We start from the raw sequence: 24,135 nt of genomic DNA on the forward strand, positions 1-24,135 counted from the left end.
CCCCTATCGTGTAGATTGAGTATTATAGTTTGTTATAGAAGTTGACCACAATTAGTGATGAGGTTTTAATTAACAGCACTGTTTTTTTCCTGTTCCGTTGATAAGTTGACGATACCAATATAGCTATTTAAGCTTACAGTTCATTGTTTGATGAGTTTAAGAGACACCGTTTCTAGATTCTGTTTTTATGATATCCTAATTGAGTTATCGAATAACCGTGTAGTCGCGTAGAATCAATCACTTGAATATATCTTTTACTTAGAAAATCTATGATTATTTTTAAATCAAACTAGCAAGAATCCAAATTGATGAAAACGAGTAAGGTTAGGTGACAGGTAGTGAAAATTCAACTACGGTAAGATAGTGAACCCTTCTGACAATGATATCGAGGCGTTAGCATATGATACCTTTTGCTACCATACTGTTACTGCTCGGTTGAATTGGAGGTTGGGTTAACTCGAAGTTCATATGGGGCCCACCAACCGTCCTAGTCCGTCGAGCACTATCTTAACGCTTCCCTAAACTGGTGCTTCAGAACCCTCGGGCTCTGTTGCCGCTATCCTTTTCTAAGCTATACTACTCTCATTTAAAATTGATCTCTTCTGTCCCCCGTTCTGTTTTTCCTTTCCGGGTCAGCCAGGCGCTCATAAACCCACAAACAAAAAAAAAAACAAAAAAAGGTTTGTTAGATTTTCAATTTTTTTTTAATTATGTACATATACCAAATGACATAGACTTACAAAAATGAAAAAAATTCAAACCAATAAAAATGACAATGGTGTTACCAAAACGACAAAATTTAAAATTATAATAATGATCATGCTGGAGAACCTTTCTCGAGACAGTTTCTTGGCTTTTCCGGAGTGCCGCAAGGAAGCCATTTAGGACCAATAATTTTTGTTATCTACTTTAATGATGTTCTCTCGCTTCTCGATGGCCCAAAACTCTCTTATGCGGATGATTTAAAACTGTATCACACCATCAATGGTAAAGACGAAATCGATTTCCTGCAACGGCACACACAGGGGAAAATGATGTAAAAATGTGATCAAAATTGTTAACGTTAACTTGTTAATGGAGCGTTTTAGACCCATAGTGTCTTCGGGAGATTTTACTTACATTTAAAGCACTTTAAAATGAGAGTTTGACAAAAATGATTCAATCACTTAGCAGTGAGATACAAAAATTATTTTTTTGTAATTTTCATTTTAGAGCAATTATGTATTTAGCAAAATTTTAGATTGTAAAAAATGTAGCAATTTGTTGAAGACGTCAACTAACCTAACCCAAAAAATTTAGAAGGGTTCAAAATAAAAAAAAAATTTAATCAAAATTTTCAGTTTTTTATCTATATCTTTTCAGGCCGAGCTTATTCAAGCAAAGTATGTTTGAAAGAGTTTTGAGTCACTCAAAATCAAACAGTTTTGTCCAACACACTTTATAAAAATATTCAGACTGAAACGAGTTAGATTGGAAAAACTAAGAAAAAATAGCTGTTTTCAAACACCTGTATCAGTATTTTTAAAGTTCGGATGAGTTCGGTTCATTTTTTGGTTGCATCAGAATCAAGCAGGTTTCATCGGTATAAAAACATAGAGTTTACAACGTTAAATTGTTTTTCAATTTCCAGGGATTTTAGAGGACAAATTTCAAATTTAAACTGACATTTAGCAACCGTTTTTATTTTGTTGAAACTTTACCAATATTATTCTCTCGCTCGCGATTGATGTTTTTAATCCTCCATTGCCGAACCTTACAACCTATCTTTTTGCTTAAAATACAATATATTAGACGAGTATGTTTTTCGGTTAGTCAATTTTTAATGCAAAAAATTGTCCTCTAGATTCCTCAAAAATAGATCACTTAAATCATTTAAAAAGCTACAAAATAAACAACTTAACGTTGTAAACTCCATGTTTTTATAACGGTGAAACCTGCTTGATTCTGATGGAACCAAAAAATGAACCGAACTCATCCGCGGAAGTTCCACATTTTTGCTGACTGGTGCGACAAAAACTGACTGCCGCTAAATCGCAGTAAATGCTCGATGATATCTTTTTCTCGCAAGCGGCACCCTCTTTACGGTGAGTACATTCTTGGGGATGAAATATTCTCCCGGGTTGACCAAATCAATGATCTGGGTATTATTCTGGATCAACGGCTTAAGTTTAAGACTCACGCAAACTACGTTACAGGCATAGCCTCTAGAAATCTTGGTTTCTTATTTCGAATTTAAAGATGTGTACTGCTTAAAAAGCTTATATTGCAGCATAGTCCGTTCCGTTATTGAGTATGCTTCTGCTGTCTGGTGCCCTTTCTACCAGAATGGAGTTGAACGAATAGAGGCTGTAAAGCGGCGTTTCATGCGATATGCGATTCGACATCTGAACTGGCAAGATCTTTTTCGTTTACCCAGTTATGAGAATCGTTGCCGCCTGATAAACTTGGACAGGCTTCAAGTCCGTAGAAACGCTACACGTGCTTTGGTCGTTGAGGCTCTCCTTACATCGAGGATTAAATGTCCTTTGCTGCTGAAAGCTATTCCTCTCAACGTGCGATCGCGAGGATTGAGAAACTCGAATCTGCAACTCTACTTTCCCGTTTGGCTGAATAACTATGGGGCTAACGGCGCTCTTATAGGCATCCTAAAAACCTTCAACCGTTTTTCGGAGTACTTTGACTTTGGTGGTCCCAGAAATGTTTTCCGTAGAAACATGTTGATCAAGTCAAGAAAAATGTAGATTCATGTAAATTTTTATTTGTAACTTGTAATTTAGTTATCATTAGGATCTAAATTTGATCTGTTGATTTTTATACAATTAACAATAAAATTGTAAAAAAGATAAAAAGTGACAAAAATAATAAAAACGACAGAGATAGAGGAAAATGACAAAGGCTACAGAAAAGAAAAAAAAACGACAAAAATAGCAAAAATGAAAAAAAAAACACAAAAACTAAAACAATGTCAAAAATGACAAAAAGACGATAATGACAAAAACTACAGAAAAGACAAAAATAACAAATATAATTAAAATGAAAAAAAACACCAAAATGAAAAAAAATGTTAAATTGACCAAAATTGCAAAAACTCCAAAAATGACCGAAAAATGTTGAAAACAACCATATTGACATAAATTAAATAATTTCAAAATAAACATATATGGCGCCGCGAAAATATCAGAAAAATGACAAAAAAATATCATCAAAGTGTCATAAAAGATGGCTGTTGCGTGGGATTATAGCCCACAGATTGGGTTTCCAGTTTGAGCGTGTAGGAAAAAAGCGGTAAACGTCAGACGAAAAATAACGTATTTTTATTGGATTTCTGGATCTCGTCACAACGTGTTTTGCAAACGTTTACTAAGTTCCAAGTGCTTTAGCTTTTCGCGAATTTGTAGTGGATAATATTAGGTTTCTGATATCTCCAAGTAAGTTTAAGCTTTTTATATAATCGCCTTCAGTACTAATTGAAAGGTTTTCCTAAATCTAGCGATTTGTCGCTCGAAGTTGACGAAGAGCGTTCTCGTTGAACATTCCGGTTTCTAGGGCCAATTACACTGTGATTCAGCTCAAGTTGCCCCGTTTCCATGTAAGTTTTTTTTTATAGAATTGGAATATTTGTTAATCTAAACATCTTATCAGACGCTAGGCAATCTGTATCCGGAACGCCGGAACGTAGCACTCGAGTACAGACGAGTTAAGAAAGGGAACTATTTGTAAGTAACCGAATTTGTTTTTGTTGTACCTCAATTTTAAATAAAAATGCCTTTGCAGTTGAGTCCTGTCGAAGACGGACTACAGAAAAACCCAAACAAGCTCAAAAATAACCTGCGGAATGAGTGCTACGGATTCCAATCAACATAACCTGCAAATTTCATCCCAGCATAATTGCATAGGATGCACGCAGCCGGATGAAATCCAGGATATGGTGGCATGTGACGAGTGCTCCCAGTGGTGGCATTATAATTGCGCCGGAGTAAATGCCTCTATTGCCGACAAATCGTTCCGTTGTGCCCAATGTACCGGAAAATCCAGGAAAACGAATACTTCTTCGTTCCATACAATGCGATCCACTTCCTCAAAACATTCAACATCTTCGCTGGCCCGGCTCCGGTTGCAACAGCTGGAGGAGCAAAAACAGTTGGAAGATAGATTGAGGAAAGAAAAGGCAGAGCAAGCAGAGAAGGATCGATTACTCCTAGCAGAACAAGCCGAAAAAGATCGCTTCTATCTGGCGGAAAAGCACCAACTACAATTGGAATTGCTGGGCGAAGAATCTCAAGCAGGAAGCGAACGTAGTTTCGAGTCACGGGAGCAGCTGACCGAAAAGTGGATCCAAAGTCAGGACATCGGTAATGAAAACCTGTTGGCTTCATCCACTCCTGTAGCGGCCCCGGTACATACTGGTGCGGTGCCGAAAATCTTACAGCTGCCAGCGATAGAGGAGGAATATTGTAGACCGGAAGATTCACGAATAGTCCAAGGAAGGCGACCAGAGGCAGCAACTAACAAGAAAGGCAGCATAGGTTACGCTAAACTTCCCCCAGCAGTACTGGGCACAAGGGAGTCTAGTTTTTCCCGGAATTGTTGGCCAAATTCTGATGTTCAGCGTCGATCGTCGCATCCATTCAGTATGACAGTGGATCAAAATCCCCAGCCGAGATTTTCTTATGCAGAACTATCAGAGCCGGTAGATGTTTCCGGAGGTTCGTGGTGTCGAGAAAATAATCCCCCTCCAAATTCTCCACCTCTGCTCAACAATCAACTCGTTCAGCAGCAGCCTGTACTGCTCAATGCCCAGCAACTCGCAGCAAGGCACGTCGTATCCCGGGATTTACCCAGATTTTCGGGTGATCCATTAGAATGGCCGGTGTTCCTTAGCACTTTCGAATCGACCACGGCCATGTGCGGAATTCAACCAGACGAGAACCTGGTTCGCCTTCAAAAGTGCCTGGTAGGAAGTGCGAGAGAAAAAGTTCTGAACCTGCTCACAATTCCATCAGCGGTTCCAGAAATTATTGCTACCCTCAGGGAAGAGTGTGGCCGACCCGATCAATTGATACATTGTATGCTGTCTAAAATTCGCCATGGCAGTCTGCCAAATGCAAACAAATTGGAAACTCTCGTTAGTTTCGGACGTGAAGTGAGGAATTTGGTGACGTACATTGAAGCCGCTCGTTTACAGTCCCACCTGACTAATCCGGAGCTCCTTTCCGAACTGGTGTTTAAATTGCCTCCAAGTTTACGCCTTGAGTGGGGAAAACTCCTAGAAAACGTTCCGGAGCCGTCGCTAAGGGATTTCTGCAATTATGTGTCATCGCTCAGAACCGCTGCATGCAAAGTCACTCCACCAGCTGACCTCGCAATGGATGGTCAAATTCGAAGAGGAACCCGCAAAGAAAAAGAAACAGGCTTTCTCAATACTCATCAGGAGGTTTTCTCGAAAACGGAGAACACTTTGCCGAAGCAGAAAGGAGATCCCAGACCCTGTTTAGCGTGTGATAGGAAGGGCCACAGGGTCCGCGACTGCGAGAGATTCAAGAAATCTTCGTTGGACGATCGTCTGAAAGTAGTGCAGGAGAAACAACTGTGTCGACGATGCTTGGCACCACACGGCAAGTGGCCGTGTCGAACGAGACAACCCTGCGGTGTGGACGGTTGTCAGGAAATGCACCATATGTTGCTCCATTGTAAGCCATCGCCATCCACCTCGTATGGTGCATCCGGAATTGTAACAACACATCGACACAAACAAAATTCCACGCTTTTCAAAATCATACCGGTTATGCTACATGGGAACGGCAAGTCTTTATTGGTCCACGCATTTCTCGATGATGGGTCCGACTTGACTCTCATCGAAAGCAAAGTCGCCGATGAACTGGGCCTAGACGGAGTAGAAAGACCTCTATGCATAGAGTGGACAGGTAGCGTATCACGGAATGAAGATTCTTCTCGTGTCGTGCAGCTGACGATATCCAAGCCGAAAAGTGAAGAAAGACATGCCCTGACGAATGTGCGCACCGTTCCAGATTTGGGATTACCGAAGCAGTCGTTGAACTACGACCAATTGGCAAAAGATTTCCCCCATCTTCGTGGTTTACCGATTTGCAGCTATACCGATGTTACTCCCAAAATATTGATTGGAGTCGACCATGCAAGACTGAAGTTAACGCTGAAAAGAAGAGAGAGAAGTGCTGGTGAACCCGTGGCAACCAAGACGAGATTAGGCTGGGTTATTTTCGGTGGACAGAGTGCTACGAATAATCTCGCCCGAACCATGGTCCACACCTGCAAGTGCAGCAAAGACGACGAATTACACGATCTTGTCAGAGAGTATCTAGCAGCCGAAAGTATGGGCATTGCCGAACATGCTCCGCCAGAAACCAGCGAAGATCAACGTGCCCGAAGAGTCTTGCAAGAAACTACAAAGCGCACTCCGTCCGGGAAATACGAAACTGGTCTCCTCTGGAAATTCGACGATGTGGGTTTCCCACTCAGTTACTCGATGGCCGAACGTCGCTTACAATGCCTGGAGAGACGTCTTTCAAGAGATCCAGCATTGAAGGAAAACGTGAATCAACAGATCGAAGAATACCAGAAACTTGGCTACGCACATAAGGCAACCGAAAATGAACTCCGAGAACGGGATCCGAACAAGGTGTGGTACTTGCCCATTGGTGTCGTCCAGAACCCCAGAAAGCCTGGCAAAGTCAGGGTCGTCTGGGACGCCGCTGCGTCAGTGAATGGAACATCACTCAATTCAATGCTCCTCAAGGGGCCTGACCTCCTGACGCCCTTGCTGAATGTTCTTTGCCGATTTCGTGAGAGGCAGTACGCAATTGCAGGTGACATCCGCCAGATGTTTCACCAGATTTTGATTCGTGGTGAAGACAAGCAATTCCAGCGTTTTTTGTGGCGTACCGATCCGAAAGCACCTCCTGATGTCTACATTATGGATGTGGCCACGTTTGGAGCGACGTGTTCTCCCTGTTCCGCTCAATATGCGAAGAATCTGAACGCCTCCGAACATCGTGACCGTTATCCAGAAGCAGCAGCCGCCATCGTAGAAGGCACGTATGTCGACGACTTTCTCGATAGCAGAGATTCAGCGAGAGAAGCTGTCGAAATTGCGCAAGGAGTGGTCACAATAAACGGTGCAGCTGGCTTCCAAATCCCGACGTGGCAATCGAATTCCATCGAAGTTCTTCGAGAGATCAGCAACGAAAGCGAAAACTCCACGAAACGTTTTTCTGTGGATAGAATGACAGCAACGGATCGAGTTCTTGGGATGGTTTGGCGGCCAAGCCCAGACGTCTTCGTATTTGAAAATGTATTTCGTGATGATCTTCAGACACTGCTAACCGGACACATCATTCCCACCAAACGTCAAGTTCTTCAGGTGGTAATGAGCCTTTTCGACCCCCTGGGAATAGTCGCAGCCTTCACCATCCACGGAAAAATCCTCATGCAGGATATATGGAGGTCAGGTGTGAATTGGGACGAGTCTATCCGGTTGACGGATTTCGAAAACTGGAAGCGCTGGATAGGAGTGCTTCCCGACTTAGCGAAGGTGACGATTCCAAGATGTTATTTCCCGAACTACGATCCTATTAGCTATGATTCTCTGCAACTGCACATCTTCACAGATGCAAGCGAGACAGCTTACGCTTGTGTGGCATTTTTTAGAATCGTCGATCGAGGATCACCGAGATGCTGTCTAGTAGCTTCGAAGGCGAAAGTTACCTAACTTCGACCACAGTCGATTCCTCGGAACGAGTTGAATGGTACAGTCATTGGAGCGCGACTAATGGAGTCCATTGTAGACAGTCACCGGTTGAAGATATGCAAGCGATATTTTTGGACCGATTCATCCGTAGTGATTTCGTGGCTTCATGCCGACCCACGAAAGTACCGGCAGTATGTAGGATTCAGAGTTGGTGAAATCTTATCGAAAACTCAAGTCGACGAGTGGCGCTGGATAGCGTCAAAGCTGAACGTTGCGGATGCTGCGACAAAGTGGGGCAGTGGTCCCAATCTCGATCCGGACAACCAGTGGTTCAAAGGGCCCGAATTTTTATACCTACCAGAATCCGAATGGCCGTCACGTAAGTTGAATCTGCCGGAACCAACCGAAGAGGTTAAGAAGGTATGTGTGCATCGAGAAATAGATCAACCCCTTATCCCATACACTACCTTCTCACAATTCGACAAGCTCGTCAAGCACATAGCCTATTTGTTTCATTTTTACCATCGCTGTCGAACCAAAAATAAAACTGAGAGTACCATACTATCTGTATCGCTCGAGCAAAAGGATTTCGAGTCAGCTGAGGTTTCCTTGTGGAAAATGGTTCAAGAACAAGAATTCGGCGATGAACTTATGATTTTGCGAAAGAACATGTATCTTCCTTTTGAGAAGCGCAAACGATTGTTGAGATCAAGTCCTATTTTAAAACTCAACCCGATCCTAGACCCAGAAGGTATTTTGAGAGCCGAAAGCAGAATTGGTTCGGACGCGCTCTACTATCCGTACAACTTTCGTAACCCGATAATTTTGCCGAAGAGCCACCATGTTACGGAGCTACTTCTGATGAAGTATCATCAACGCTTCGGACATGCCAATTCACAAACAGTCCTGAATGAAATACAACAAAAGTTCTATGTGCAAAACCTTCGTACTCTTGTGAAATCCGTGGTCAGAAAATGTATGTGGTGCAGAGTTTATCGGGCCAAGCCAGCTGTACCAAAAATGGCCCCGCTACCTCACCCCCGAATTCGTCCATATGTACGACCTTTTACGTTCACCGGGGTCGATTACTTCGGACCCTTAGTAGTCAAGCGTGGTCGTAGTAATGTCAAACGTTGGGTGTGTCTGTTCACGTGCTTGACAGTACGCGCCATCCATTTAGAAGTCGCTCACTCATTGTCAACCGAATCGTGCATCCGAGCCATTCGTCGCTTCGTCGCCAAGAGAGGACCGCCACAGCATATCTTTAGCGACAATGGCACGAATTTTCGAGGTGCTGCCAACGAGCTCGCAACGCAGATGAAAGCCATCAATAAGGAGGCCGCCAGAACGTTCACCAACGCAGAAACCGAGTGGCACTTCAACCCGCCTTCCACCCCCCACATGGGTGGGGTGTGGGAAAGAAAAGTCCGTTCAGTGAAGGATGCCTTTAAGGTAGTTGCACCACGGAATCGATTAGACGACGAAGAACTCTTAACGTTTCTGGCTGAGGTCGAGATCATCGTCAATTCGCATCCTCTTACATTTGTGCCACTGGACTCTCCGAATGATCCTGTACTTACTCCTAATTGTTTCCTGCTTATGACATCGAGTGGTTCCTGTGCACCGAAGGTGGAAATTGGTTCGACGAGTAACCTGAAAGCTAATTGGAGAACGATGGAAGAAATTTTAAATCAATTTTGGAAACGCTGGATCGAGGGCTATCTACCAACAATAGCAAGGCGGACCAAATGGTACCATGATGTTCGACCGTTGCAGGAAGGAGACCTTGTTGTAATCGTGGACGAGACCGTGAGGAACGGATGGTTACGAGGGCGTGTAAGCCGTTCTTATCCAGGATCTGATGGGCAAGTTAGGAGAGTAGACATAGAAACTAGCTCAGGTGTATTACAGCGAGGAGTTGCCAAGGTAGCACTGTTAGATCTAGATGTGACAGGTAAAACCTACTAGCGTAAGGTGTTACGGGCGGGGGTGTTGCGTGGGATTATAGCCCACAGATTGGGTTTCCAGTTTGAGCGTGTAGGAAAAAAGCGGTAAACGTCAGACGAAAAATAACGTATTTTTATTGGATTTCTGGATCTCGTCACAACGTGTTTTGCAAACGTTTACTAAGTTCCAAGTGCTTTAGCTTTTCGCGAATTTGTAGTGGATAATATTAGGTTTCTGATATCTCCAAGTAAGTTTAAGCTTTTTATATAATCGCCTTCAGTACTAATTGAAAGGTTTTCCTAAATCTAGCGATTTGTCGCTCGAAGTTGACGAAGAGCGTTCTCGTTGAACATTCCGGTTTCTAGGGCCAATTACACTGTGATTCAGCTCAAGTTGCCCCGTTTCCATGTAAGTTTTTTTTTTATAGAATTGGAATATTTGTTAATCTAAACATCTTATCAGACGCTAGGCAATCTGTATCCGGAACGCCGGAACGTAGCACTCGAGTACAGACGAGTTAAGAAAGGGAACTATTTGTAAGTAACCGAATTTGTTTTTGTTGTACCTCAATTTTAAATAAAAATGCCTTTGCAGTTGAGTCCTGTCGAGGACGGACTACAGAAAAACCCAAACAATGGCAAATATCTAAAATTCAATTTAAAGTGATAATTACGCCAAAACTTACAAATAAACGCAATTTTAAGTGCATTGAATTTGTTAAATACCATTTGAACCAACAAATTTTCTATAGTATTGATTTTTTAAACTTTTTATTCTTATTTTAGGAGATTAACACTCACCAATTTGAAGTTCCTGGTTAGCTGTCCCACTGCTGATCGGTTGGACTATTCGTACAAGTTCTATCGCCTGAAGGATGACGATTACAACTTCCGAAATCTCGATCAAATATTGGAAGCCGAAGATTCGGTTCCCGAGGTGCCACTTTTCAACCAGGAATGGACAACTTCGAACGTAAGTTTTAAAAATTTAATGGTGTCCAAAAATTATTCAATAATTTGTATTTTTTTTCTATTTCAGATTAACGCGCTACACTCAGAAGAAACAGCGATATTTGTTGCCAGCTTTGCTCTGGACACGCTTGATTTACTCCAATCGGTTTTCGAGTTCCAGTGCTTTGTAATGTATCAGGTTGGTGATTCGGAAGTTCGCCAGAACAAATCGGATGGAATTCAACCTCTACAACTCTACCTTGGTACAAAAGAGTTCAAAAGGTCCGATCTGTACGATCAAAAGCTACTTCCCACATTCCAAAACACACGAGAACTGCACCAGGATCTACTCACATTAACCGTTACTTCAGAGTTTCTACCCCTAGAGATTACTTTCGACAAAATTCCAGACCGCGGACTGGATCACTTTTACCACGAAAAATTCGGATTCCGATACGTGAACTTTGGCGCAGCTGGGGAGGTACTGTGGCATTATTTAATTTTACTTCTATCATTCGATGTGGACGGGGAATTCAGTTAACCATTTGCTTCTATACTTCGACCACATGCAGGAACATCACCATATTCTGTACAACATCGATAATGGATACTGGCAGGGAACGCTGATAAGATTAGATGAACCAAACGGGCTAAAGCAGAAGATAAAACTGTATGGTCGGTGAGTGAAGGATTATGAAATTGGCTGGTTAATCGATTATTTCATTGATGATATTGGGTTTTTTTTCCACAGACATGGTCATCAGATGTTGGCCTTCCTGCAGGCAATCTATTCGGACTTCGGGGTAAAATGTTCGATTGTTATTGCCACAAATCAGCCGTCTACGTTATCTCAGCTGAAGGATTGTTTAAAAGCGGAACTGGACGCTAAAATTAACAATCCAACGGATTTAGAAGGAATACTCCAACGAGAACTAGAGACTGATAATGCTTATTTGAACATTTCGGAGAAATAAATAAAAAAATGAAAATAAAAATCTTTAAAGTATGATAATTTTTTTACATACAGTTTTTGAAATTTATTTGAATAAAAAATTTGATCTGAATTCGCTATCTGAACACTGAATCTGAATTCTAAAGATAAGTTTGTCGCATCCCAAATAGAATGGGAAACTGGCATAATCACATGAGTGCGCTAAGAGTATAAAGCCTAGTCCACACTAGGAGACGGTTCGTCTCGAGACGGTCTCAGCGTCTCCCATTTTCTTCGGGAGACACTGCGACCGTCTCATTTTTCCAACAACAACAACAGACAACAAAGTTCGTCTCATAACAAAAATCGCCGTTCATGTTGCCTAGTGTGGACTAGGCTTAAGAGAATATAAATAGCGAACAGAAATAATTTTTTTTACAAAGTTAACCACCGTTAACTGATTTTGTACGGACTATAGCTACATGTTTAACTCATGTTAGTTTCAGACCAAAGATATCGCATTGTATGGATTAAGATAGTTCCACGTGGTGCCACCTCTATTCCGGTCTTACTTCTCCTAATTATTGAGTTGTTACGGTGTAAGAAGTTTGCCTCTCAAAATGCTCTTTCGCTCTTCACAACACCTGTAAATTTTTCTTCAAACTTTTCTAACCATCTTTATCAAATTTCAATTCTGATGTAAATTCTCGAAGAATTTACCTATCCCCGATATGCCGGATTTAAAATTTACGAATCTGAATCATTACTTTGAAACTAAGTTCTAAACCTGCATTCTGAATGTTATTTCATAATTCTGAGTATGAATTCTGATTCTGAAATCTGAATTAGAATTTAAAGACTGAATTCTGAATCTGAATTCGAATTCTGAATTCTGAATCTAAATTCTGAGTCTGAGTTTTGAGTTCTGAATCTGAATTACGAATTTTGAATCTGAATTCATAATTAAAACTTTGAATCTAAAATCATGATTACAGGGGATGAATAAGCCGTAGACGCTTAAAATCCCGGAAACAAATGAAATCCAGATTATTATTAAAGAATCAAAATTCTGAATCCACATTTGAATCTGAATTGCGAGTATGAAGCCTGAGTTTGGATTTTGAATTCCGGATTTCGTTTATCAATTGTGAAGATGTCTCATTTCTAAGTTGTGTAAAACGTTTACTGAAAATTTCAAATCATTCTCTTTTTTTTCTAATGTTAGATACCCGTTGGGCAACTGCCATTTCGAATGTTCGAATTTGGAAGTACTAGATCCCATTGGGAAGCTCGAGGAAAACATAAATATGCGTACCCCTTGGTTTTTGTTGTCATTGTTCGAAAGGACTCAAACCAGAAATATGAAAATCGAATTAAAAAAAGCTTATTTTTGTTCGTAAATCTTAAATATTATGTCATTAAAGCGATTTAAAGAGTAATTAAATTTTAAAACATGATTTATTTTTACGAAAGTTATTGGGACCTTTTGAAAACAGTGGCACATGGCGATGTTATGAAAAATATCAAAAACAAAATAGCCGACAACTTCGGGTGCGTTCAAAAAAGACACCAAATCAATATTTAAAAAGACTTCTGTATTTTCTCTCTACCTCAACTGCGCACTGATTGATAGCAATAATTCTAATAAGCAAATAGCCATTAGTTATCAAGAGCACGTCCAACTCGTTGTTGGCAACAGTTATCAGGCGAACAATTTGAATAAAAGTAATTTGGAAAGCGAGATAGCATTTAAGGTAAGTGACACATTCCTAGACTTTGAATAATATTTTAACATTTTAATCCTTTTGAGAAAGATTTCACCATGTCAGCTGATTTGGAACTTGTCCGAAGGCATATTGGAGAATTTCCGGACTTCCCTAAGCAGGGAATTATCTTCAAGTAATTAGTAACTTTTTGATACATTTTTTAACCATCTCAAGCCTTCTCCATTTCGTTCAGGGATATCTTCACTGCTTTAAGGAAAGGGGAGGTTTGTCAGGCCCTGAAACGTTTACTGGTGACGTATGTTTTAAAGAACCACCCGGATGTCGAGGTGATAGTGGGTCTGGAAGCACGAGGATTTCTCTTCAGCTTATTATTGGGCGCCGAGTTGGGGATAGCATCTGTTCCGATTCGAAAGAAAGGAAAACTACCGGGAGAATGTGTTCAATTCGAATACAAACTTGAGTACGGATCTGTAAGCATTAGCATTTTTATCTACCAATGAATCCCATAACTAATAAAACTTTTTCTTTCAGGACGTTTTTGAAATTCAAAAAGATAGCATAGTGACCGGACAAAAAGTTCTCATCATAGATGATCTGCTGGCAACCGGAGGCACGCTGGATGCGGCCAATAATCTCGTCAAGCAGTGCGGCGGAGTTGTCGTTGAGGATGTGGTGATCATGGAGCTGACCACCCTCGGGGGTAGAAAACGGCTGGAGAAAAACGGCGCTAAAGTACATTCCTTCATTCAGTACGATGATATTGAGTGAGATTCATCCAAACCCATACAGGTGGTTAGTGAATGCTCAAAAGAGACACCCTGAAAAGACGCGCTTTAAATTTGATTGTTTTATTAAATTACTTCTAAGTAAATTTTTCTAGTTACCTCGAATCAATCATGCATTTCTAGACATTATTCGTTATCTCAGAATAAAGATAATTTGAATTACAATTTCGTTGATTTTCTTTTCATTACCATAAGTTTAATTTTTTTACGATGAATCAATAAATGTTTAAAAAAAAAGATGATTCCTTACAAGACTTTCTCCAGAATCGAAAAACTATCATAAAAGGTTTAAATTAATAATTTGAAAATAAACTACAACTTGGCCACCAATCACATAATTTTCTGAGTTGGCAAATTGATAAAAATGGCAAAATTTACAAGACTTATTAGCATTAACAAAATACGCAAACGATGAAAACGGATAGGTACATTTCTCAGGAAAATTAACCGTTCTTCCATATCCTAATGCAAACGCATAAAATGCATAAAATACTTAATATTTAAAGTAACTGGGATACCACGATTTTGGTATTTGTTTTATCAATTAGTTATTTACCGAACTTTAACAATTCGTTCGATAAAATTAACTTAAAATTATTCCGTTATTCGGCAAAAAACTAACAAATTTTCTGTTTAAAATTACTGAGTGATTGGTTAAACAAACGCCTAATTTATAAACTGATTTACAACTTTTCCGGAGTATATTGCGGTATTTCGATAATAACTACTAAGAACACTTGTAATTTGTGCTGTAAAACTTTTTTTATTCATAGAAAATAGCCGCGCTGCATCATTATACAATCATTCGATCAATAAAAAATGTACTAATGTACTCGGAAGCAAGGTTGCCGAAATAACAGAAAAATCTATAATTTCACAGAATTTTGAGCAAATTTTCATCACAAATTCTGTGTCACAGAACACAGAATTTCAAAATTACTCTCAGATTCACAGATTTTTTAAATTTTGTACGTATTTCCAAAATTATAATTTTTATGCCAACATGAATTTTGTATTTTTAGCTTTGTTTTGGAAAAAAACATGATAACATTGGTAATGTTTATTGATATTCTCATTTAAAATGTAAAAAAGACTCCATTTTTGATAACTTTTCAAAGGAATCCTTCAGAGAATTTTTGGGTAAAATCACAGAAAGTCGGATTTTTTTTTCGCACAAACACATAATTTTTTTGCTTGGAAGTAGAAAATTCGGTATAAACTACCGGTTTCAACGTCCCCCGTTTTCTGTTTAAGCATTTTCGGTGATCGAGCTCATCGCTTTCAATAATGTTTTCCCAAATAAAAATTAAACCAACTATTTAATACCACGTAATACTTAGTTATTGGTTTCGTGAATGCATTTTAAAATGTTTAAATTTTCCAGTAAAATTTTAGCTGGCATTTGTGTCTGTAGGTAGAAATTCTCGATTGCGTATAAATCTACGCATATGAATCACACGAGTCCTTGAACGCGTTATACAATTCCCAATTTATAGAGGGGGGGGGGGGGGGGGGGAACTTAGTTTAAGAAAACGCTTTGGTAAGCTTGTAAAATTTAGAATATCAAACGTTTATTTTTTTGTGAATTGCATATGATCAGTGATGAAACTAAACTATATCTACTGTTATAACAGTTCTGTATTGAATAACAAACAATTTTGATCAGAACTTCCACGATAAATCAAAACTGTTCAACGATATTTTTTAAGATTGTTATGAGAAATCGTAGGATCTGAGATGGCACATATGAACTTTTGTTTCGATCTTGAGTCACAATTTTTTGTAAAGTGACTTTTTCTCAAGAAAAAGTCTTTTTGTTAGTTTCTCTAGCCGGATTGAATCTTCTAAATGATACAAGCCGATGAAACATTAAACCGGGAAATCGAAAAATAATGCTTGATGTATTTTTTTATTCGATAATTGTGTCATTCGCGACTTTATTTTATTAACGATTCAGATCAAGATCTGGATCTCTTTATATTGTTGTCGAAGATTGACTTTCTTCTTGTGAAATACAAACAAACATATCATGACCGGCCATAATGCTGCACAGTTTCGAACTTAGCACATTTTCAAATTCAATTAGAAATAAGGTAAAGTTTTTATAACTTAAAACATTTGAAAAATGATCCTTATTTACGCAGAGTTATTGCAGATCTCGGTACAATCCATTTTAAGTTCATAAGGCATCCTATGGGGAATTGGAAAATAGGAGGAAGCCTGGCCTTAATAGGCTAAATTGCTTTTAAACATTTGCAAAGCGAAAAACAACGCACTGGTCCACGTTCAAGACCAGTTCAAGACTTAGTATGTACATTATTTTTTTGATATTCAAAAGCTCAACACAGTTTGCCGGGTCAGCTAGTTTTGAATAAAAAATCATTCTACATAGATGTGGTATTAGACTGAGTCGATTTGGGGTCATTTTTGAATTTCTCAAACCCTGGGGTCTAAAAAGCTTCGTTTTGGTCTAAAACTCATCCATGATTTTTTGTAGAATTTTTAAGTTACGTTTACATGAGTAAATTTGAACTTTTAGGTTTGTATGGGAAAATTGAATATTTTGTACTGAAAAATCAACATCATTTTTTTTCTTTTATGTAACCAAGCCTGCTCATGGTTTATGTGCCAATTAATAAAATTCCTAAAGGAAATTTTCCGCTGAACAACTTTGTCGAAAACCGTAACTTCGTATCTTATTAGACAAAAAAGTTATAAGCTGATTTACAGGGGTATGTCTTTCCGCACTATAAATTCAATCGACATCACTGCAGGGTGCCTAGCGAGGTATTGCGTGACTTCTTTTCATGCAATACTTCGCAAGGCTCAAGCAGTGATGTCAATTGAATTTGTCGTTAATCAATGCGAAAAGATATACCCCTGTAAAACAGCTTATAACTTTTTTGTCTAATAAGATACGAAATTACGGCCTTCGACAAAGTTGTTCAGCGGAAAATGTCCTTTAGGAATTTTATAAATTGGCACATAAACCATGAGCAGGCTTGGTTACATAAAAGAAAAAAAATGATGTTGATTTTTCAGTACAAAATATTCAATTTTCCCATACAAACCTAAAAGTTCAAATTTACTCATGTAAACGTAACTTAAAAATTCTACAAAAAATCATGGATGAGTTTTAGACCAAAACGAAGCTTTTTAGACCCCAGGGTTTGAGAAATTCAAAAATGACCCCAAATCGACTCAGTCTAATGTGGTATGCATTCGCATTCATCCACAAAAATGTTAATGCTCGCTAAATTCCCGTAGAATATTAAGATATGTAACATTTTTGTACTACTCACAGAAAATAAGGCTGAGAGGTGGAAATAATCATTTTAAAATCCAAGTCGGTGTAAGTCTCAAATGTAAATTTCCTGATAATCACGTGGTAGGGAAATTGGTAATTGAAAAATAAACCATTCATATTTTGATTGTGGAGTGAAAAATATTCAAGAGTACATATTTTTATTTAAATTTAAAAACGCCTTAATTTATACTTTACACTTTACAATGTAGAAAATTATCTATGAAAACAGATGAAATTGGGAATGATTTAAATAATTATTTAACACAAGTGATGTTTTCTTCACCGGTAGAATCAATTATTTATTGCGATGCTATTCAGCCAAATTGCAGGTGAATTAATTTTGACCAGTAGTTCAGGCAATAGAGTTGTTTTTGACATTTCATACGCACACTTGCTGAGCGTGTACAGATGAGACGGGACAATTAACCTCAAAAACTCTCGGTACAAAAAATGAACAGCCGGTCAACGAACATGGTCGTTTTTAAGGTTAATTGTCCCAAAACTGAAAAGTGTTGGTGGAACAACCAGCATAATATCACGAACACTACCAGCGGCAAATAGGACTATACCGTCCCAAACCCAGAGACCTCAAAACTTGCGTTTTTTTTATCAAGGATTTTATTTAAATTTCATGTACATAATTCTATATTTAAGTGAATATAATCCTGAATTTTCTGAAACCGATTTAACTTTATTTCTATCGAAAAAAAAAATTAAAATTTCTTAGAAATAAATAAAAATTTTCCTCCATTTTTACCCGTTGTTTGACCAAGAACATTCAACCATTCGAAACGTTTTTCCATCTCGCACTGTCCCTGTCGTTGTAACGCTGATGCAGAACATGTTATGCATTTTTTGCTATCTGACTAAGAGCAGCAGATCACGAAAACAAAAAATAAACTGCATGGGCTGCACGTTTCATTATATGTACCTAACCTATGCGATGCAGGTAAAGTACCCCAACCCAACAAGACGGCCTCCAGCATTTTACTTTCAGCTCAGCACTTCAATGCGTTAGAAGTTGGAGGTGTGTTACCATTTTTTTGATTAAAAATAAACATATTGTTTTATATTTGTAGATTATCTTTAGGAATTTTTTTTATAAGACTCGATTTTATTAAAAAAAATTACAAATATATCGAACGTCTAATTTTTGAAAAAAAGGATATACCTTTTAATCAAGCATCTTGTAAAAAAAAACTTGAAAGACATAAACGAGGGGTACATCACGAGGAAAAGTTTTTCAAAAATTGAACACAAACAAAATCGGGCAAAATACTGAAATACAACGGGGAACTTCAAAAATACGATAATTGTTAAATTTTTTTGGAAACGAGAAAACCGACAAATTTTAAGACCCCTCGAGCAAGTCTGAGTCATTCAAGCTCTATCGAAGCTTAAATGGCTGTGTGAAATCCCCGCAAGAAGTCGGAGAAAGAGAACCTGACTGGACCGAACCCAACTCCAGTCCTGCCCCAGCTAAACAAAGTAAGGTCTTCAGCGTTGCACTTCGCCGACTTTCGTGTAGAGCGCAAGAAGCCGATCGAGCAGTTCGAAGTTGAGGCTTTAGGCGTACGGACGTGTCTTGTTGCTGCTTTATCGTTTGTTGCTGGTTCCATTGAAGTGAGTTTGCGCGCGCGATCTTTCCCATTGAGAAGCTTTGATCTTAACTCCTAAGGAGGTTCCTTCTCTGGGGTGTGAGTGTTTGTAGTTGTAGAAGATCTTTCGAGGTTTCGAATTACCCTATTGCTGCTAGCGAGGAGACAAGGGATTGTGAAACTTCTGTCAAAGTGGTATTTGTTGATCGAGGAAAAAACGGGGAATCGTGACGTTTCTGTTGGTTGAGGGATTGATGAAGCTTTGGGTTGTTTTGATCTACAAACGGGGTGGTAATTGGGAAATCTTTGCTTCGATTGATATCCAGCTAGCGATCGTTCCATTGCAGTGGCAGTGGAGCGCGTGATCTGAAAATAAAGTCACCGCCGAATGAAGGTTGAAGTAGGCGGTGCAAAGTGCTAAAAAATCTGCTAACGGTGGATCTTGACCATTAAACGGACCTCAGCTCAGTTCTACACGCTTGAAATGTCAAACGTGAAGAAATCAAACCGACTGTGAAACAGTGAGTCGGACATTCATCTCCGGGTATGGCTAGTGTTTGTGAGAAATGGTGGAAGCAGAAGTGCTGAAAGGAAATAGCAACTAAAACACAGCTGAAAAGAATGGGAAATAAACATATTTTCGTGTGAAATCCAGCTACTACTTACAAGTGGAGTGGCGCAGTTGGTCGCGACTTTCGGACGGATGGCTTATAAAATGTTCGCATGGGAAAAACAGACAGACTGATAAAATTGTGGTTGTATCTATCTGCTTGCTGCGATCGTATTATTTCTTTTACTTTTGCATACAGACGATCGGTGGTTGTTTTGGCATTGAATGGCTGTGGCGATGAGTGATGAATTCAGCGGGACTTCAAGTCCTACTTCGAAGTAGACAAAGTACAAGGGAATGTTACAATAGGGCGTTTGCACAGTGCATTAGTATAAGAAAGCCGTTGGGCAAACAAATGTGACAGCCCCATGTTAAATGAATACAAATCGATTGAAGAAGGATATTTTTTGAAGAATTAATGAAAACTATTGAAAAGTTTCTTAAGAACGACACATTTTTCGAAAGTTAGATCATTTTTTGACTTGTTTGTGATTTTTTCCTAATTTTGAGTGGAGTTCTTTAACACAAATGAAGACTTTTCACAGGATATGAGCGTTTTTAGTAGAAGCAGGACAAATATTGCTCAAGTTCATTAATCAATTTCGTTACGAAAACTTCTAATTTCATCTTCCTGGTTCTAAATTTAGTATGATAGACCCAAAAACGTGAACTAAGGATCTGGGGGAACCGTTTAATGTGCTTTACAATGGTGGTTGGCTTGTTTTTCATTTTTGTGTTGCTTGGTTCCCCACTAATATCCAATAAAATAATCACCTTATCGTTGCCACTTGTTAGCAAATGATCCGAAATATACTTTATGAGTGTTTTTTAGAAAAAAGGAGCATTCATTCAAGGGAAAACCAACATTTTAGTTGAATTTTGCTTTCGCTGCATATAAAAATCTCAAATGTGTGCCCAACAGACCTCTTGTATGTGTGTGTAGCAAAAGCCCTATTGTAGAAAGAGAAGAAAAATTGCAAAATAATGCCACCAAAGCACATTCTCTCGTTTGGAATGTTTTAATCTGCCCGTTTTGATCCGGAAAAGACAACGATTGCAAATGGGTTAATTGGGTGATTTCAATGCGAATCTACAGAAAAAACCGCAAGTGACAAACCTGCCGTTTACCATTTTTATACTTATTCAGATTCGCATCCTATTGTTTGTTGTAGGTACCTTCCTATGAATAAAATGGGAGAATGGGTTTCGACCGCACATTGGCGCCTCACTTGTATACATGAAACAAGGCTTTTTGGGGGTAATGTTTATGCTTTTTATTCTGTGGTTCCACCAAAGGTCTAGGTTAAAGTTGAGGGGCTTCCAGCTGGCTGGAAAACGCTTTACATTTCAAATTTCAACTCATAAAACATCTGGCCTGGTCTGGCTATGGTTGGGCGCAATGGAAATAAAAAAAAGTCAATGTACATAATTCGAGTTTTGATCGTTGTGAATTTAAAAACCATGGTGCTCGGATACTATTGAGTTACAATTTTTTTTTTATTATGTTGGTGTAGTTTCTGGGTACAGTTTTGATGAGCACCTACCAAAGGATGTAGGTTAATGCTCAAGGGTTGCCAAAAATCTCCATTTGCGCTATTTTGATGGATGAGCTTTCCAAGCAATAAAGATTGTCATCTACTTTCACGCTGAATAACAAATTTGGCAATAAAATAGCATAATTTCAAAATGTTTGTAGGTTCTCTGTTTCTCAGCAGCTCAACGTTCTGTGTTGATGAGGATTTCTTTTCCTCCACTCTCCTATAACATTACAAATACAATTCCTGGTAATCATTGATAGAATTGAATTTGAAAAGTGATACTTTTCTATGAATCGCATATTAACTTTTTTTTTCTCAAAATTATGATTTTCGTTTTTTGCTACTTTATCGTACTTAACCCTCTAGAACCCAATTTTATTTTTGCTGAAAAATTCACAGAAGCTTAGTTTTATGATAACAAACCACTTTTGTGCTACGAAAAATTTTATATTTGAGGATTAAATTTTCAAAAAATTGCAATGGGGCAAAGGAACTTGACTTTTATTACTTTTTCGGCTGTAGTTTTCACACACTCCAACCCTTTTTTTTCCTTAATTTTAAAAAATATTGAGACTTCATCATAGCTATATTTTTTAAATAATTTTTGTCAAAATTGTTCTATAAATAACAAAGATAATTCAAGTTGTATAAAAAGTGAATATTTTGCAAATTATTTCGGATTTTTGTTGTTGTTTCACAAAGCCGTTTTTAGACGGTGTTTATCTCTCCTACCTAACTTAAGATCTATTTTCTCGAAAAATCAATCCTCTTGGACCTAACTGTAAATCATTTTTTAGATCGAAAAACACATGGATCAAGGATTACTGAGACCACCAAATTGCTGATTTTACTAAAAATAGTGCCATTTCCAGTTGTTCCATGTTTTAAAGCTTATCTTAGCTGTAGCTTTAGATAACTGCTAGTCAAACAGTTTTCATTGGATTATTTTATCAACAGTTTTTGAAATATTCTGCGCAAAAAGTAAGTGAAAATAACGATTGGAATTGGTTTTATGCAGATTTTAGAGGGCCCCGTCTAAAGGCGGGGTTCGGCACCAGAGGGTTAAATAAAGTTTTAATGAATATTGAATTTATTAAAATTTCAATTAATTCTATGCATTCTGAAGTTGTTAGATTCGGTCTGTATATCTCAATGTTAAATAAGATTTTGATCATCGGTTGATTATCGGTTTTTTCACTTTTGCTATCAGTTTTGTGCAATTTAGCAGTTTATAGTGTTTTTAATCTTATTTTGGTATTTTTATGGTTTTGTTGTAATATTCTAATTTTTGAATGTCGCCTTTTTTAATTTTTTCAATGATTGTAATTTTTTTTTCTATGCTTTATTTGAGACTTGTGTCATTTGCCATTTCTTAAAGTTTTTTTTTTACTTTTTTGTTATAGAACTTGTTGTACTTTCTTAAATGTTTGGTTACCAATCGTTTTTATCTAATTTCAGTTAGGTAATTTTTTTTCTGTTATTTTGGTCATTTTTGTCAATTTTACGGTTTCTTTTTATTCAAGTGGTTTTTATCGATTTACTCTTTCGATTATTTATTTTATTTACATAGTATTCCGTCTCACGACATAACTTGACGAACATAATTCCTAAAATTCACTCGGTTCATAGCAACCGTTCTCCAATTTCTCGGGCACCCCACGTTCGCCAGATCACGCTCCACTTGGTCTAACCACCTCGCTCGTTGCGCCCCCGCTCGTCTTGTTCCTACCGGATTCGTAGCGAACACCTGTTTTGCAGGACAGTCGTCCGACATGTCCCGCCCAGCGTATCCGGCCAGCTTTCACCACCTTCTGGATACTGGGTTCGCCGTAGAGTCGCGCGAGCTCGTGGTTCATCCTTCGCCTCCACACTCCGTTCTCCTGTACGCCGCCAAAGATGGTTCTTAACACTCGTCGCTCAAATACTCCGAGTGTGCGCAGGTCCTCCTCGAGCAATATCCATGTCTCGTGCCCGTAGAGAACAACCGGTCTAATGAGCGTCGTATACAGGTTACACTTCGTGCGAGGGCTAAGTCTTCTCGACCGCAGTTGCTTGTGGAGTCCATAGTAGGCACGACTTCCGCTGATAATTCGCCTCCGGATCTCATGGCTGGTGTCATTGTCTGCGGTCACCAGTTAGCCGAGATAGACAAAGTCTTCGACTATCTCCAGCTCGTCGCCGTCGATCGTGACCTTGTTATTACTGGACAAGCGGGTTCGGTCGGTCTCGGATCCGCAGGCCAGCATGTACTTTGTCTTGGACGTATTCATCATCAACACAATCCTTCCTGCTTCGCGTTTTAGTTTGCGGTAGGTCTCCTCCACCGCCGCAGATGATCTGCCGACTATATCAATGTCATCGGCAAAGCAAATAAGTTGACTGGATCTGTTGAAAATCGTGCCCCGCATTACGCCCACCGCTCGTCGAATAACACCTTCTAGCGCCACGTTGAACATCATGCAGGATAGACCATCACCTTGTCGAAGCCCCCTGCGCGATTCGAATGAACTCGACAATTCACCCGAAATTCGCACACAGCACTGCGTTCCATCCATCGTCGCCTTGATCAGTCTAATCAGCTTCCCGGAAAAGCCGTTCTCGTCCATGATTTTCCATAGCTCGTTACGGTCGATCGTGTCGTATGCGGCTTTGAAGTCGATGAATAGATGGTGCGTAGGGACTTGGTGTTCACGGCATTTTTGGAGGATTTGCCGTAATGTGAATATCTGGTCCGTCGTAGACCGTCCCTCCATGAAGCCGGCCTGATGACTTCCCACGAATCTGTTTGCTTGCGGCGTTAGGCGGCGGAGTAGGATTCGGGACAACACTTTGTAGGCGGCATTGAGGACAGTGATCGCTCGGTAGTTCTCACAGTCCAATTTGTCGCCCTTCTTGTAGATGGGGCATTAGACTGGCCCATAACAAAAAAAATCCTTATATTCCACGCGGCACCCCATAGGTTGGTGCCTTTAGGTGAAAAAATGACTTTCTGAAAGTTTCAGGTCATTTGGCAGAA

General features: G+C 39.1%; 3 protein-coding genes across 3 annotated transcripts in view; all 3 read left to right on the forward strand.

The window, feature by feature from the left end:
* The window catches only part of LOC129750522 (uncharacterized), a 41,459-nt gene extending 29,862 nt beyond the window's left edge, over nucleotides 1-11,597 (forward strand). The window contains exons 2-5 of the mRNA XM_055745481.1: nucleotides 10,459-10,645; nucleotides 10,712-11,104; nucleotides 11,196-11,302; nucleotides 11,375-11,597. Coding sequence (XP_055601456.1) covers nucleotides 10,459-10,645; nucleotides 10,712-11,104; nucleotides 11,196-11,302; nucleotides 11,375-11,597 — 910 coding nt within the window. The remainder of the gene's footprint in view (nucleotides 1-10,458; nucleotides 10,646-10,711; nucleotides 11,105-11,195; nucleotides 11,303-11,374) is intronic.
* Nucleotides 11,598-13,064: 1,467 nt separating this feature from the next.
* Nucleotides 13,065-14,175, forward strand: LOC129756917 (adenine phosphoribosyltransferase). Its single transcript, XM_055753978.1, has 4 exons — nucleotides 13,065-13,308; nucleotides 13,369-13,453; nucleotides 13,514-13,751; nucleotides 13,813-14,175. The coding sequence occupies exons 2-4, from the start codon at nucleotides 13,377-13,379 to the stop codon at nucleotides 14,047-14,049; spliced, it is 552 nt and encodes a 183-aa protein (XP_055609953.1). The 5' UTR covers nucleotides 13,065-13,308; nucleotides 13,369-13,376; the 3' UTR covers nucleotides 14,050-14,175.
* Nucleotides 14,176-18,935: 4,760 nt separating this feature from the next.
* The window catches only part of LOC129756685 (LHFPL tetraspan subfamily member 3 protein), a 73,820-nt gene continuing 68,620 nt past the window's right edge, over nucleotides 18,936-24,135 (forward strand). Inside the window, exon 1 of the mRNA XM_055753626.1 lies at nucleotides 18,936-18,996. The gene's annotated coding sequence lies outside the window, so the exon portion shown is untranslated. The remainder of the gene's footprint in view (nucleotides 18,997-24,135) is intronic.

The sequence above is a fragment of the Uranotaenia lowii genome, chromosome 3 (assembly GCF_029784155.1).
Source record: "Uranotaenia lowii strain MFRU-FL chromosome 3, ASM2978415v1, whole genome shotgun sequence".
Lineage (NCBI taxonomy): Eukaryota > Metazoa > Arthropoda > Insecta > Diptera > Culicidae > Uranotaenia > Uranotaenia lowii.

Bases quoted from the DNA above. Each gene is read 5' to 3' on its own strand.
- LOC129756917 (XM_055753978.1), top strand. From the start codon at position 13,377: ATGTCAGCTGATTTGGAACTTGTCCGAAGGCATATTGGAGAATTTCCG. The intron at 13,454-13,513 runs GTAATTAGTAAC...CATTTCGTTCAG, and splicing joins AAGCAGGGAATTATCTTCAA to GGATATCTTCACTGCTTTAA. The intron at 13,752-13,812 runs GTAAGCATTAGC...TTTTTCTTTCAG, and splicing joins ACAAACTTGAGTACGGATCT to GACGTTTTTGAAATTCAAAA.